This window comes from Beta vulgaris, chromosome 8 (genome assembly GCF_026745355.1).
Source record: "Beta vulgaris subsp. vulgaris cultivar EL10 chromosome 8, EL10.2, whole genome shotgun sequence".
Lineage (NCBI taxonomy): Eukaryota > Viridiplantae > Streptophyta > Magnoliopsida > Caryophyllales > Amaranthaceae > Beta > Beta vulgaris.
Window position 1 is genome coordinate 45,634,111 of NC_079209.1, and position 13,671 is coordinate 45,647,781.

The window sequence follows — 13,671 nt, forward strand, 5'->3', positions numbered from 1 at the left end:
TTTATTGTTTAATATTCCATTTTAAACTTCTTATAGTTAGCCTAAGGACTACATATAATATTTTTCTATTTTATATAGGAAATTAAAGAGTTCATATTATTATAGGAAAAAACTAAAATTATTATAGGAAGATGGATTAAAAAAAAAAAAAGGAAGATGGATAAAAATTGGATTATTCGCCGTGAATTTTTTCAGAAGAGGGTTGTTGATTTGCGGCCCGTCGAACCACTGAACCAAATATCAAAACAGTGATATAACTCGGCGCGGGCGCGGAAAGATTATAATATTTTTCTGTTTCGGGTTTCGTCAGATTTCTTCTTTTTCCGCCCCTGAGCCTCAAGCTTACTGAGAATATATTTACTCTTTTTCCGTCAGATTTCGTCAGTTTAGACTTTACTACTTTAGACTTAGTGTTGTTCCAAATGCTGCTGCAACTACAACAAGGTGTTCTCTGCTCATTGCATACCAGTAACAAGCATGCTCCTTTTTTCTCCATTAAATCTTCTTTAATGGATTCCACCAACTTTACTTCTTCTTCTTCTGTTTCTCTCAAGTCCGTTAAGAGTAATATACATCCTTTTATCTCTTGTAAAGCTTCAATTGAATCTCCTAATTCTTCAATCAAGTAAGTCTTTTTATCTTTTTCTTTTTGTTTCGTTTCGTTTCCTTTATTTCAATTTACAACTCAAAACTTCCCAGTTGTATGAATTCTGATTTTTCACTTCTTTTAGGGCTTGCTATTTTTTGTGGATTCTTTTCCTTTTATTTGTGTGTTTTTAATTTTACAATTTGACTTAATTCAATGCAGTTTCTAGTAATATTTGGATTTTCTATGCGTTATTTTATATGGGTTCACCTTTTTTTCGGAGGGGGAGGTTGTGGTGGTGTCGGGGGTGGTTCTGGGTACATGGCTCTGAAGTTAGAAATAAAGCATCTGCGTATTTTCAGAATCTCTAGAAGTATGTTAATTTATGTTGGGTGTATGAATTCAGTAGTTTTTCACCAGGAAATTGAACTTGTTTGTGGCTTTGTTATATTTATTCAGGAGTGAGAATTTGCCTGTTCATGGTGTGTCTGAAAAGATTGTGGGTGTTCTGGGAGGTGGCCAGCTCGGTCGCATGTTATGCCAAGCTGCTTCAGAATTGGCCATCAAAGTAGCAATTTTGGACCCATCTCAGAACTGTCCAGCTAGTTCTTTGGCATATTATCATATGGTAGGGAGCTTTGATGATAGCGCCACAGTTGAGGAATTTGCAAAGAGGTTGGATTTAGTAATATTAACCCCCTTTCGTTTTCTTGAAGCTCGCTGGTTTTTTGTGATGATGAATTAGATGTATTTTTGGTTGCCTAGATGCGGAGTTTTGACGGTAGAGATCGAGCATGTTGATGTTGCCACACTTGATAAACTTGAACAACAAGGAGTTGATTGCGAACCCAAAGCCTCTACCATTAGGATAATTCAGGTATAGTATTAATGCTTCACAATATTTTCAATCTTTATGGTACAAAAACATGGATATGCTTGGATTTTTTATGTTGACTGTTTGATTTTGTTATTCTAGCTTTTTGATGAGCTTGAATTGTGGAATCTGATTTTGTATTTAAGTTTAATGCTTAGATATATGTCATTCTGCTTTTTTTGCAATGTTTGTGATGGCATGGAAATGTGCAATTAGGAAGATATGAGCTATTACATGTTGCCTTTTGACTTTGTTATATACATTAGAAATGAGATATTTGTGGTGGTAAATTTCTGTTTATATCATGTATAATGCAGGACAAATATCTTCAAAAGTTACACTTTTCTCGACATGGAATCCCTTTGCCTGAGTTTATGGAGGTGCGCTATGTCTTGTGATGTACCAGTCTGTTTACATTTTCTGGATTCTTTTGAAATTGCTTTCTTTTGGATCTTATAGTTGAGATATGTTCAATGCAGATAGATAGTGTTGAAAGTGCCAGGAGGGCTGGAGAGCTATTTGGCTATCCTCTTATGATTAAAAGTAAAAGGCTTGCCTACGATGGACGTGGTAATGCTGTTGCTAAGGGTGAAGAGGATCTTTCTTCTGCAGTTGCAGGTATGAACTAGTTTGCTGCTGTGGTATTTCTGTCTGACGTTATAACTGTCTATGTAGAAATCACATGGAAGAATTTTGTTAGAAATTGATAACAAATTTAGATGCCTTTGGTAATTCAGGGATGTTCTATCTGTTCGGTCTTTCTATCTTTCACTTTTCTTTTTCTACTTTACTTTATTTTGTAAAATGCGACCAAGCATGCAAGATGTTTAGGCCTTAGCCTTGAGTAGTATGTAGCTCTAGGATTTGTATGCCTTCTGATAAGACTTGAACGGTAGAATATGATTGAAGATAGGGGTAATTTGTGTTTTCTAACGTTGGTTGCTGATAAGTGAGAAGTTGAGAACTGAACAAAGGAATAAATGCTTGGACCTGAGAGGAGACTATTTCCCATTCCATATGCATTCAAATATTTAGAAGTATAATTAACAGTATGAGCATTTAGTAAATGGTGGACCGGTTTTAATTGCAGTACCTGTGTTTTTGACATATTTATGAATGAACAGCCAGATGATAATTGATACATGTCGTTTACCGTATAAAATTAAAAACCTATTCTTATACCTCAAAAATATTAACAAGTAGGAAAGGCTAAGAAAGGGTCGATCCTACGGAGAGACTACTAAATTCCTTATTTCAAAGTTTAACTGAGAAAAATATCATTAACATATAAAATCGAGATTATACAACTATTTACCTATTTACTTAGATTTGGGGGGTTTAAGATTATAGTAACTAATATACTAAGTAAAGTAAAACTAATTACTATCTACAAGTGATGACAAGCAAGTCCGAAAATAACCACCGCAATAGACTTAAGCAACTAGCCATAAATTCCGATATAACTAATAAACTCAAGATTGGTATAATTGATTAATTGTAGAGATTAAGATTGCAAAATCTCCCTATCCTTCATATTAATATACTGAACTAGGCTGATACTAACTCTAAACTAGACTCTACACTCTAAGTATCATCACAACCTACAATGGCGAAATCTAGAAGCATTTGGAGTAGGACTTCATTAATCATATTCAAATTAAACCCATAGAAGTTTAACATGAATATTATCGAATTGCACTCTAGCCTTAATTCAGGTCATTCGCAGAAATAAATTATGATTAGTACTACTAATAGTATAATTTAAACTAGACCAAATTATACACTTAGCATTCAATTGTAACCCAAACACAAAGAGATAGCAAATCATGCTTAAATTATGATAGTAAACTGAACTTCAATGTAATTCAAAAACTAAACCAAACCTTGAATTCATTTAATTAATCTAAAATCAAATGACTAATACAAAAATCCACGAAACTACAAACTCATTGCATTGAGAACTTTAATAACAGAATAAAGAGAAACAACATAAGGAGAATATTACTTAAGCTCACTGAGTATTTGCCGACGAATCAAATCCATGTGAAAAGCAATCTTCTCGCTCAATTGAAATCTCGATTCCGCTAATCCCAAAACTCCCTTGTAGTACTCTCCTTATTTTCTGACTATCCTTGCATACCCTAAATCGAAAGAAGGGCTTCCAAATTATACTCAATCGAAGCCTACACAAAACCGGTGAAAAATCCCAAAATTGATTGCTTGATAGTTTGGGACAAATTTCGTGGGATTTTAGTGTGAAAGGGAAAAAGGAAATTGTTTGAGTTACTTCCATTTTTGTTAAGTACAGAAGGATGAATAAGAGAGTTTCCTCTTCTTTTTTTTTCTCTTAAGCTTTCCTCTGTTCATGAATTGTAGAAGATGTACAAGATATTCTCAATATCTTCTCTCTTTTCTTCTATTCTTCTTTTTTTCTTTGGCACCAACCTTCCAACTGATGTACAACAAGTTGCTTGGTTTCTTTTCATTTTCTCTTTTTATTTTATTTCTCATTCTTCCCTTCATTTGCTTGTCTTATGTTGTAAGACTTTGTTAGTCTTCTTTGACTCCATAATACCTAATGTCAACAAAATGAGCTAATTAGTGCAATTTATAGTAAATTTTAGCAAAAGTAATATATGATCTAACATTATTAAAATTAATCTAAATATCTAAAACATTGACCAAATAATGACATAAAAGACCAAAATAAGGGAATAAAAACATACTCAATTATGCACTTATCAATAATTGTTGCTTAAAACTTAAAAGTCCAGTCTTTTATCTTTCTCATTCTCAGATAGACACATACACTACTCATGTCTCCGAGTTCTTTCTCTTTGACTTTTTCTGCACTATTAACATACTTTCCACATTCTGCAGCTCTCGGGGGATATGAGCGAGGTCTATATGTTGAGAAGTGGGCTCCATTTGTAAAGGTTAGCATCAGATATTGGTCAAATGAGTTGTTGATTTATAGTACCAGGAATATATGCTCCGTCTATGCATATCATGAATGGTTATTTTTTGTTGATTATATTGAGACTTGCACTATGCCAGCATTAAGTTTGAAAATATGTATAAATTTGCTGTCAGAAAATAAAATGATCTTGTCAATTTTAGCAGCTTATGCTTGGGGTGAAGGTGAAAGGCCTAAGGTTCTCCTTTTAAGATGGAAATCAAGAGTTTAATGAAAAAGTTGTGCAATTTTTTGTAAGATCTACACCCACATATGTTTGAGACATCCCTAGTCTTGTTTGTTTCTCAGAATGATTAAATCTTTGTGGAGATCAAGTTTTGAAATTATGTTTGATTGCAATTTCCCTTTTTCCAAGCAGTGGTTGTGATCTGGTTGTTAAGCTCCTCTGAAAATCGAAAATTTTCTTAAGTGGTAAAATGATTTGTACTGTCTACCTTCTTATGTCAAACCATTTAAGAGTTGCAAAAGGAGTTACTTAAGAGCTAAAACCTAAAAGATTCATACCTTCTCACTCCTTGCATAACTCTAACCTCCAAACCTAGTAAGGGCATAAGAAGGGAAAGAATAATAAAGCTTTTGTTAATTCCAAGCATTCATATGCACTGCCTAGCCATTGCTATTTTATTGCTTGTACCCAGCTTGTTTGTCTGAGAATTTATCAGACTAGGGGCTTATGTGAAGCTTAGCTTCATTAATTTGATTGCTCAGGCTTTGTCTTAACTTTCCCCCACTAAAATATTAGGCAGGATTGAAACTTCTATTGATGTTACTTTCTATATGGCTTACTGAAGTTTGAAGGCATTTACTGGTAGACATTGCTTTCTTCTTTGCTTGAGGCAAGGAGAAGCTCTTCTCATTTAAGCATAATATTAAAGTAGTAGGAAGTCTGAATCTGAAGTGATTCGTTTCTTTGCTTTGCACCGACCTACCTTCTTTAGAAAAAGGGAACTTGCTCAATTGTCATGTTGCTCCTTTCTTTCATCAATACACCCTAAGTATAAAAATACATTACAACGACAATTACTTTGGGGGTCAATGTTCGGAAAATATATTAAGCATTTAAAACAAAAACAACCATTTTTCTTCCTCTTGTGTAGTGCAGTGAGCAAATACACTTTTAAGAATGGAGATATTACCATCAAAAAAATTACTAGTAAGCATTGTGTTTTTTGAAGGTAGCTACTTTCTAGCTTGCCAATTATATTACTATATTTGTTTCAACCTAATTTTCTAGCGTTCTATCCTTTGCTTTCTGAAATTTATCACAGTATGAATTATTCAACTTCCTAGAGGCGATATAGATAAAAAAGAATTCTCATTGTAATAGATGCATATGGTTAGGATAACAAGTCCAATGCAGTGGTTGAAGAAGACAAGAAGTATAAAGAAATTAAGATGGAAACCTGTTTCTACTAAGCTGCAAAAGTTGGTCCCTGACTCCAGAAAGCCTGTTTGGCTGGTCCATTAAGTGCTCCATGTACCTGACATGAGTATCTAAGACATGGCAGCATATTGGAGGCCGGTTTGGTCTTGGACGCAGTGTACACCCTTATTAAGGCTGCAAAGTTACTTGTCATAGTTGGCATAGGCTCAAGTAGTATGAGAGTCCTTCAAATAGAGTTTATATGTTGATCATGTGGTAAGATGTGTATTTATATGTGAGGTTGTAGCGTATTATTCTATGGTGAAGTCTAGGACTGTTGTTGGAATAAGATCTGAGATTTGCAGCAAACATATGCTGAAGCCTAAATGGGAGGACTCTATTTAATGCATGTTCCATGGCTTGGTCCAACGTTAATGGGCCCATTTGCCTTACTTCAGCTTTTACTTCCTCCTTGAGCCCATGTAAAGACTGCCCCATCAAAATTCTCTCTGGAACCTCGTCCAAAGGAGCTGCCATTTAATGAATTGTCGTCGGTAATTATGGACTGAATCCACCTGTCGCATAGCTAACCACTGTTCATAGAGTGACCCAGAGTGGGCTGGTCGGAATTGTTGCAGTACTAACTCCTGGAGCTCCGGCCACACCCTGATTGCCCGCCGGCGATGCTCCCAATGATACCACGACAGTGCATCCCCCTCTAAGCCTACTACTGCCGCTCCCATTTTCTCCTCCTCATTGACGTAATAAAAATTAAAATACCTCTCTGCTTTGACTACCCATCCATCCATCCGGGTCTTGGCCATCGAAAAGTGGCATATCCAACTTCCGATATCTCCAATTTCCCCGCCCTTACCACCCCAGCCTGACCCGCCTCCACTTTCACCGTTTCCTTCAGCACTTCCCCACCAATATCCTCCGTTATTTCTCCCTGCTGTGTCCCAACCTCCTCCACCATAATTTCCGTTTCCTCCCCGCCCATCACTACCACCAGGCCTACCACCACCTCCGTTCGTACAACCCGTGCCTCCCCACCCGTGCCTCCCCACCCATTACCGTCTCTGCTCCGCTGAGTTCCTCCTGGTCCTCCACCTGAACCATCCCATTAAATAAAAACTTCACCGCCAGGATTTTCGGCAAAGGTAAGTTCCTCCTCCCCTCTGATTTCTCCCTGGTTGAGGGGCCCCAATCCTCTTTGAACGAACCCTTCCTCCTCTTCCTCGTTCACAAAAGGAGTAGAAGGTGGTCGTCTCAGGTTCATGGAATTTCTTACCTCCTCCTAGAATTTGCACTGGTCAGACCGAATTTTCTCTATCATGCCTTCTTGAGTCTCCCGGGAGTGCTCAATCTGGCCTTCCAACCTCTGGGTGGAATGATCCATACTTGCAATGATCTGGTGTGATAGTGGTCATCGCATTTGCAGAGCTTTGCTACTGCCGTAGCTATTTCTTCTGCCATGCTGCTCTTGAGGCCGCAACTTCTTCTTCAAGTTTATCCATGCGTTAAGCATTCTGAGCGCTAGTCGCAGGTGTCATGGATCAGCTTGCTCTGATACCAAGTTGTAACAAATTAAGGGTCCTGAACACACACACGCAGATAATAATGGCAGAATTCTTCTTCCTCAATAATGAGAGAAAACTCACACAGAGCTGAGGTGTATATGATAGAACAAACTAGCTCAAGGCTTTCGAGAGGCCAAGATTTCTCCCAAATTAGTATGAAAAACTCTTCAATTGTACCATACTACTACCATCTAGCCTCTATTTATTGCTAGCTACAACTTTCATTCTCCTAATAACACGTGAAAAGGATACCTCACAGGACACCTCATCCTACAGCTCAGTATTTTCTGTGACTCTGGATATTCTCTGAATATGCTCTGACATTCTCTGAGTTTCTCCCAGGTTACCGTTAATTCTCTCCCTTTTCCTTGACACCTTTCTTGCCACGTCTGTGATAGGTCAGCACGATGGGAGGGCGAGGTTGATTTGTTGCAAATTCCAATCACAGTTGAAGGCTTCAAAATCAAAGGCTTTTGAGCTCCAATCAACTAAGGTGCCAATGAAGTAAGCCAATTGTCTCGTTCAGGTCACATTTAGTGACAAGTAAGCCAGATTCACTCGCTATAATATTTTTTCCAGGAAAACTTGTTACAGGAAATGGAATCTTCGCACTGAAAATAGTCCTAGACTAACTAGTGTGGAACTCTAATTTTTGTCCTCTTTGTCGTCTTTTGTAATAAAATGGTAAATATTCAGGTGAAGAAGATGGAACTTAGCATAGGCTCTAATAGTGCACAGGAAGTAACCTGCAGAAAGGTTCTTCCATGCATGAGGGGTTCCTGTAATCAATATCTTCTTTTTCAGCTCCTTGATCATTCTATTCTCAAAAAGTACTGGCACCTCCAGTAATTTGCTTCTCTCTCTTGATCAAGAGATCAATAAAATTTTCTTCTCAATTATCTGGCGTGTCGTTCATTTAAAGTTGGTGCTTACAACATTACCGGAGTCTAGTCTGTTCACTTTGGACTGACCAATGTTTCTGACAGAACTAGCTTATACGTCTCTGTTGCCCCCCTTGAGTCCAACTGTGTAAGGATCACCTTATGTTTCCTCTTTATCGCCACATTCTAAATACCAACTGCCATATACAAACTGTAGTTTAAAAAAAGACTCCAATTCACTTGTGTTCAGAAGTCTTGCTGACATGCACTCAGGTACACCATGGGACGGGAAGTCTTCTCTTCCAGCTGGCTATCATTGAGTATCCTCTTTTCATCCCACATGGTATTTTACAAATTTAATCTGTTTGTTGGTTTAATAATCTTATCTGATTTTAGTTTTAAAGAAAACAAAATTAGCATTTTGTTTTGTGTGTGTTACTGCTTAATCATATCAGTACTTCTATTTGAATCAAATTCTATGGCTTCTTAGGTGGAGATGGCCATGATAATTCTGACGCTTATTTATTTTTTGGTTCAGGAGTTGGCGGTCATTGTTGCTAGAGGAAGAGACAATTCTATCTTGTGCTATCCTGTTGTTGAAACTATACACAAGTATGTGTTTCTCTAGAGTTTGAAGAGATGTTTGACATTTTTAATTGCCTCATTGACCATTATGTTGTACCTATAAGGGAGCAGCACATCTCTCCTAAGAAAAAGAGGATTACAAAAGATTGCACTTATTATGGTTGCTGGTTTTTTGGTAGGGAAAACATATGTCACATAGTTAAGGCTCCGGCTGTTGTACCATGGAAAGTAAGAAAACTAGCCACTGATGTTGCACATAAAGCTGTAAGTTCGTTGGAAGGAGCAGGCGTCTTTGCAGTAGAATTGTTTTTGACAGAGGCTGGAGAGGTTATATTTACTGACTTCTATTTGTTATTTTTTCAATTTGAAAGACTTTCTTATTCACTGTATGCATTCATAAACCATATTTTGCGACTTTGTGCTCACTAAATCTACACTGCTGCTGCAGATTCTGCTGAATGAAGTGGCCCCCAGACCGCATAATAGTGGGCATCATACTATCGAATCTTGTTACACCTCACAGTATGAGCAACACTTGCGAGCAGTTGTTGGTCTTCCACTTGGTGATCCATCAATGAAGACAATAGCTGCAATAATGTATAATATACTAGGAGAAGATGAGGTAATTATTCTTTCCCTTGCTGCCTTGAATTGTCAAAAAGCATATTAGTTAAAGAAGTTTTGAGGTGAGTTTCATCACAAGGGATCTAAGTTGCTGATAAAATGACAAAATTTTTTGGCTTGTAATTTTTGTGATTGGATTTACCACATCTTTTTCATGGTGAAATAACATGTTTGTTTAATCTTGTATCCTTATAGGGGGAACCTGGTTTCCTTTTAGCTCACGAACTTATGAGAAGAAGTCTAACTGTGCCAGGGGCTTCAGTTCATTGGTATGACAAGTCAGGTTTGTTTGAGGATCTCATTCATTGATATTTTGCAATTATAACTTTCTACAAAGGCTTCATGATCATGTTCTGCAACACTGCTGATATGAAAACTATCATAGCAGAAATGAAAAGGCAACGTAAGATGGGTCACATCACCATTGTTGGCTCTTCTATGGGCATCGTGGAGGGGCATCTAAAATCCTTGCTGAAACAAGACAAAACAGATGGTTAGTCAGATAATTGGTTACCATGTATTCGCCATTTGATCGTATTCTGCGTGTTGATGCCTGTTTCATATTAGAGTATGAGACACTAAGAGAGAGATAAAATCTTGAAATTCTCTACAGTGTGAGGAGAGTGAAAACTTTTATGTTGTAGTGCATTAATTATAATTTTTATTTCTTTTGGTGGTTGGAGGGGGTTGTTAGGAAATTGGTTGTATGCAGCCTTACCCTTACTATAATTAAGAAGTTGCTTCCATTAGATCTTATACTTAAAATGCAACCATCACTTGGTTTTCTACAAAATAATAAGCACCTATAACTTAAAGACCATTCTTTTTTTAGTCCATTATAATCTAAAGCAGAAAAATTTGACAGCTAATTGCTGACTTCTCCTTATAGACACTTATCTGGGATGCTGATTTACAAAGTTGGCACAAGATAGCAACTCTTTTTAAGTGATGCTTTATTCCTTGTTTATTTTTGTGTATCCCATTCTGAGAAGGGAAAACCTTTAGGTTGTCATGTGTGCTTCTTGTCCAATGATTTGCATATGTTTTACCTCCTTAGCCAAAAGTTGGTTACGGGATCAACTTAGTGATGACCAATCCGTTTCCATGTAATTATCATAATGTGCCCGTACCATACAACCAACCAGGAAGCAAATGGAACCTACCACACTCAACTTTTAGGTGTTGACTTATTACATGTTAAAGACATATTTGCTTACTTCGTGCCTTTTAAGCTCTACTTACGTAGGGAAAGCAGATTGTAGACTGTAGTTAAATCTAGTATGGAGAGTAAAATTTTCATGGAAAATCAGGTTATCTTTTAGCTCTTTTTGTTTCATGTTATTAATGGGGGTGGGGGTGAAGATCAACGCTTCTGATGACACACTGCTTGACATTTCAAAGCTTTTACAAAGTGAGCTGCATTGTCTTCATTTAGGACCTTTATTTGTCAACCTGGTCAATTGTTGGGATAACTCATGCAATGTCATTTCTAGGTGCAATCTCGGTTCGAGTTGGGATTATAATGGGATCTGATTCAGATCTTCCTGTCATGAAGGATGCTTCACGGATTTTAGATATGTTTGGAGTGGAACATGAGGTGGATTTTTTTTTGAACTTTATTGCTTTATACATGAAATAAGCTGCAACGAGTCGTCACATGATAATATAGTTGGCATATGTTAAAAAATCTGCAGGTGAGAATTGTTTCTGCTCACAGGACCCCAGAAATGATGTTTTCATATGCTAAGTCTGCTTGGGAACGAGGTATCCAAGTCATCATTGCTGGTGCTGGTGGTGCAGCACATTTGCCAGGTTACACCATCAACACTTGTTTCTTGCTTTCGGTCTTTGCATCAACCAACAGTTTAGATTTATCAAGTATGGCTCTTTCAGGAATGGTTGCAGCACTTACTCCTGTGCCAGTAATTGGTGTTCCTGTACGTGGTTCCTCGATGGATGGACTTGATTCCCTCTTATCAATTGTGCAGGTATTATTTACATATTTGTAGTTGCTAATATATCAGTTCCCAACCTTCTCTTAATTGTTGGATAGGCTATAGTAGAAAAAATGTCAAGTATCTGTATGTGCAAGCATGATCAGGATGTTGCAAGATTTTCTCAGTGGCAGATGCAGCTTGGGCTCACTTGAACCCACAAAACTGAAAAAAGTTGTTCCTTTAAAAGAAAAAGGTTGTCTGAAACTACCTATTAAAATTAACTTTTTGTGAAAAACTATCTTATAAAAATTTGTCCAGAACTACTTTATTAAAAGTTTATTATTGCAAATCACTACCTTCTGTTGGATTCCAGTAAATTGACCTATTTCCCAGTGTTGACCCCCCATGTAACTTGCACAGAACCATAAGAAAACCAATTTCCCTTTTCCCTCCATGTCCATACAGCCCTTCTTCGTTTCCCTTAAATCTTGATGATGGAAACTGCTTACAAAGTTAGTGTTGCGAACATCTCTCTTTTCTATTTACTACAATCGTGGTCAGGCCAAGCCCTGAGAGAGGGCAAGCCCAGATGTTCCTTGTACACTAAAAAGATGCTGAATATGACTTCTTTAACCTAATTGATGCAGATGCCTAGAGGGGTTCCTGTTGCAACAGTTGCAATAAACAATGCAACAAATGCTGGGCTTCTCGCAGTGAGGATGTTGGGAGTTGGTGATTCAGATCTAAAGTCTAGGTTTGTCCTGCTCTTGCATTCTTTTTTTCTTTAAATGGTCTGTTTGCTAGATGGTAATAAATTTTGGTAATGGTAATGAATGCATATGTAGTCTCGAATAGGAAGTCCATGTCTTGTTTATTGTAATGCTTATCCATCCCCAAACTTCTCATATGCTTGATAAGTTTTCATTACCATCAATTATCACTTTAGAGGTGGTATTGAGTGGAATTGAAAAGAAGAAACCACATATGTGGGATAAGAATCCATCACCATGGTAATGAGTAAGAGATTAAATTGACAAGTTATATGTAATATGATTGTCATTAGCACCATTGAGGCCTTGTTTTGTTCAACTTATTTTCAGCTTTTATTAGTAAAAATAAGTGTAGATAATTTCATATTAGTTAAGATAAGTTCAAATAAGGACTAATAAGTGCAGATAACTTTAGTTAAGCAAATATAAGGTTGTGACACACTCATAAAATAAGGTATGATATAAACTAATAAGGTTTAATAAGTTTAGATAACTGCGGATAAGTGCTAGTAAGTTTAGTCAAGTTCTAATAAGTTCAGATAAGTTCGATAAACAAAAATAAGGTGACAAGAAAAGGGCGTTAGTACTGGCTACCAAACAGGTCTTTAAGACATTAGGAGACATTAGTTTCCGAAAATTTTCGTCATTAATAATGCTTACCCTCTTCTTGCAGAATGGCCCAATATCTTGAAGATGCTAGGGATGAAGTGCTGGTAAAGGCTGATAGGTTACATAAAGATGGTTGGGAAGTGTACTTGAATAATTAAGATGCTTTCTCATTCAACATAAATGCGGAACTGCATGTTGGAGGTTTAGATTAGTGTACCTCTGGAAGCAAGTTATACAACTACTAAAATCTTAGGAGGAGGTTACTTATGGTGATACCAGATAAATTACATATGTTGTAAACTTTAGATCTATTGATACAGGAAGAAGAAAATAAAATATGTTATAGAGGGTACATTACATTATTCACAGGGTTATCCTAACCTTGTAGTTTTGCATGATCTAGAAAGACCTTTGGTTCAGATTTTGTATTCTTAGTGTTTCAACTGGGTTACCTGTGGTCCAAAGTCTATAAAAGATGGGGGTACACCATGAAAAAGCTAGTACCCCTTGTTACATCTTCTATCATAGATCACTGTAAGATGCTTATTTCATATTGGACTCTAGTTTTAGTTTTTTTCTAACGGCAAATAATTGTCCACAAAAAGACCATCTATCATAATAAGATTGTAGATCCAATCTTTTCTGTTTGGCCACTTAATGATATGATTGAATAGTTTGGGGTGATTGAATTGGTTTCATGACATCGGACAATCAAAACCACAATTGGTCGTGGTGTGGCGTGTGGGGCCAATAGAGGTTGCCCAGGTTGGGCACAAAGAGTAATTTCTTTTTGGGACTTATTCAGCCAAAACGATGCATTTTTGCTGAGAGAGTTAAAAAAAAAAACTATTTAACTGCCGGTAGTGTTGACACTCACCATGTGTC

At 36.9% G+C, this 13,671-nt stretch overlaps 1 protein-coding gene across 3 annotated transcripts; it reads left to right on the forward strand.

Annotated features, from left to right (window-relative positions):
• Positions 1–368: 368 nt before the first annotated feature.
• LOC104884365 (phosphoribosylaminoimidazole carboxylase, chloroplastic) lies at positions 369–13,306 on the forward strand. 3 transcript variants are annotated; one of them, XM_048634549.2, is made up of 16 exons: positions 369–625; positions 1,046–1,261; positions 1,352–1,463; positions 1,778–1,840; positions 1,940–2,078; positions 4,341–4,396; positions 8,800–8,873; positions 9,026–9,173; positions 9,295–9,468; positions 9,666–9,753; positions 9,856–9,963; positions 10,964–11,067; positions 11,165–11,282; positions 11,364–11,458; positions 12,055–12,161; positions 12,851–13,306. In XM_048634549.2, the coding sequence occupies exons 1-16, from the start codon at positions 423–425 to the stop codon at positions 12,942–12,944; spliced, it is 1,899 nt and encodes a 632-aa protein (XP_048490506.1). In that variant the 5' UTR covers positions 369–422; the 3' UTR covers positions 12,945–13,306. The 3 variants fall into 3 exon arrangements, with proteins under 3 accessions (XP_048490506.1, XP_010667304.3, XP_048490507.1); XM_010669002.4 differs by having other exon boundaries at positions 370–625; positions 9,859–9,963; XM_048634550.2 differs by lacking the exons at positions 369–625; positions 1,046–1,261; positions 1,352–1,463; positions 1,778–1,840; positions 1,940–2,078 and adding an exon at positions 8,535–8,604 and having other exon boundaries at positions 4,357–4,396.
• Positions 13,307–13,671: the final 365 nt, after the last annotated feature.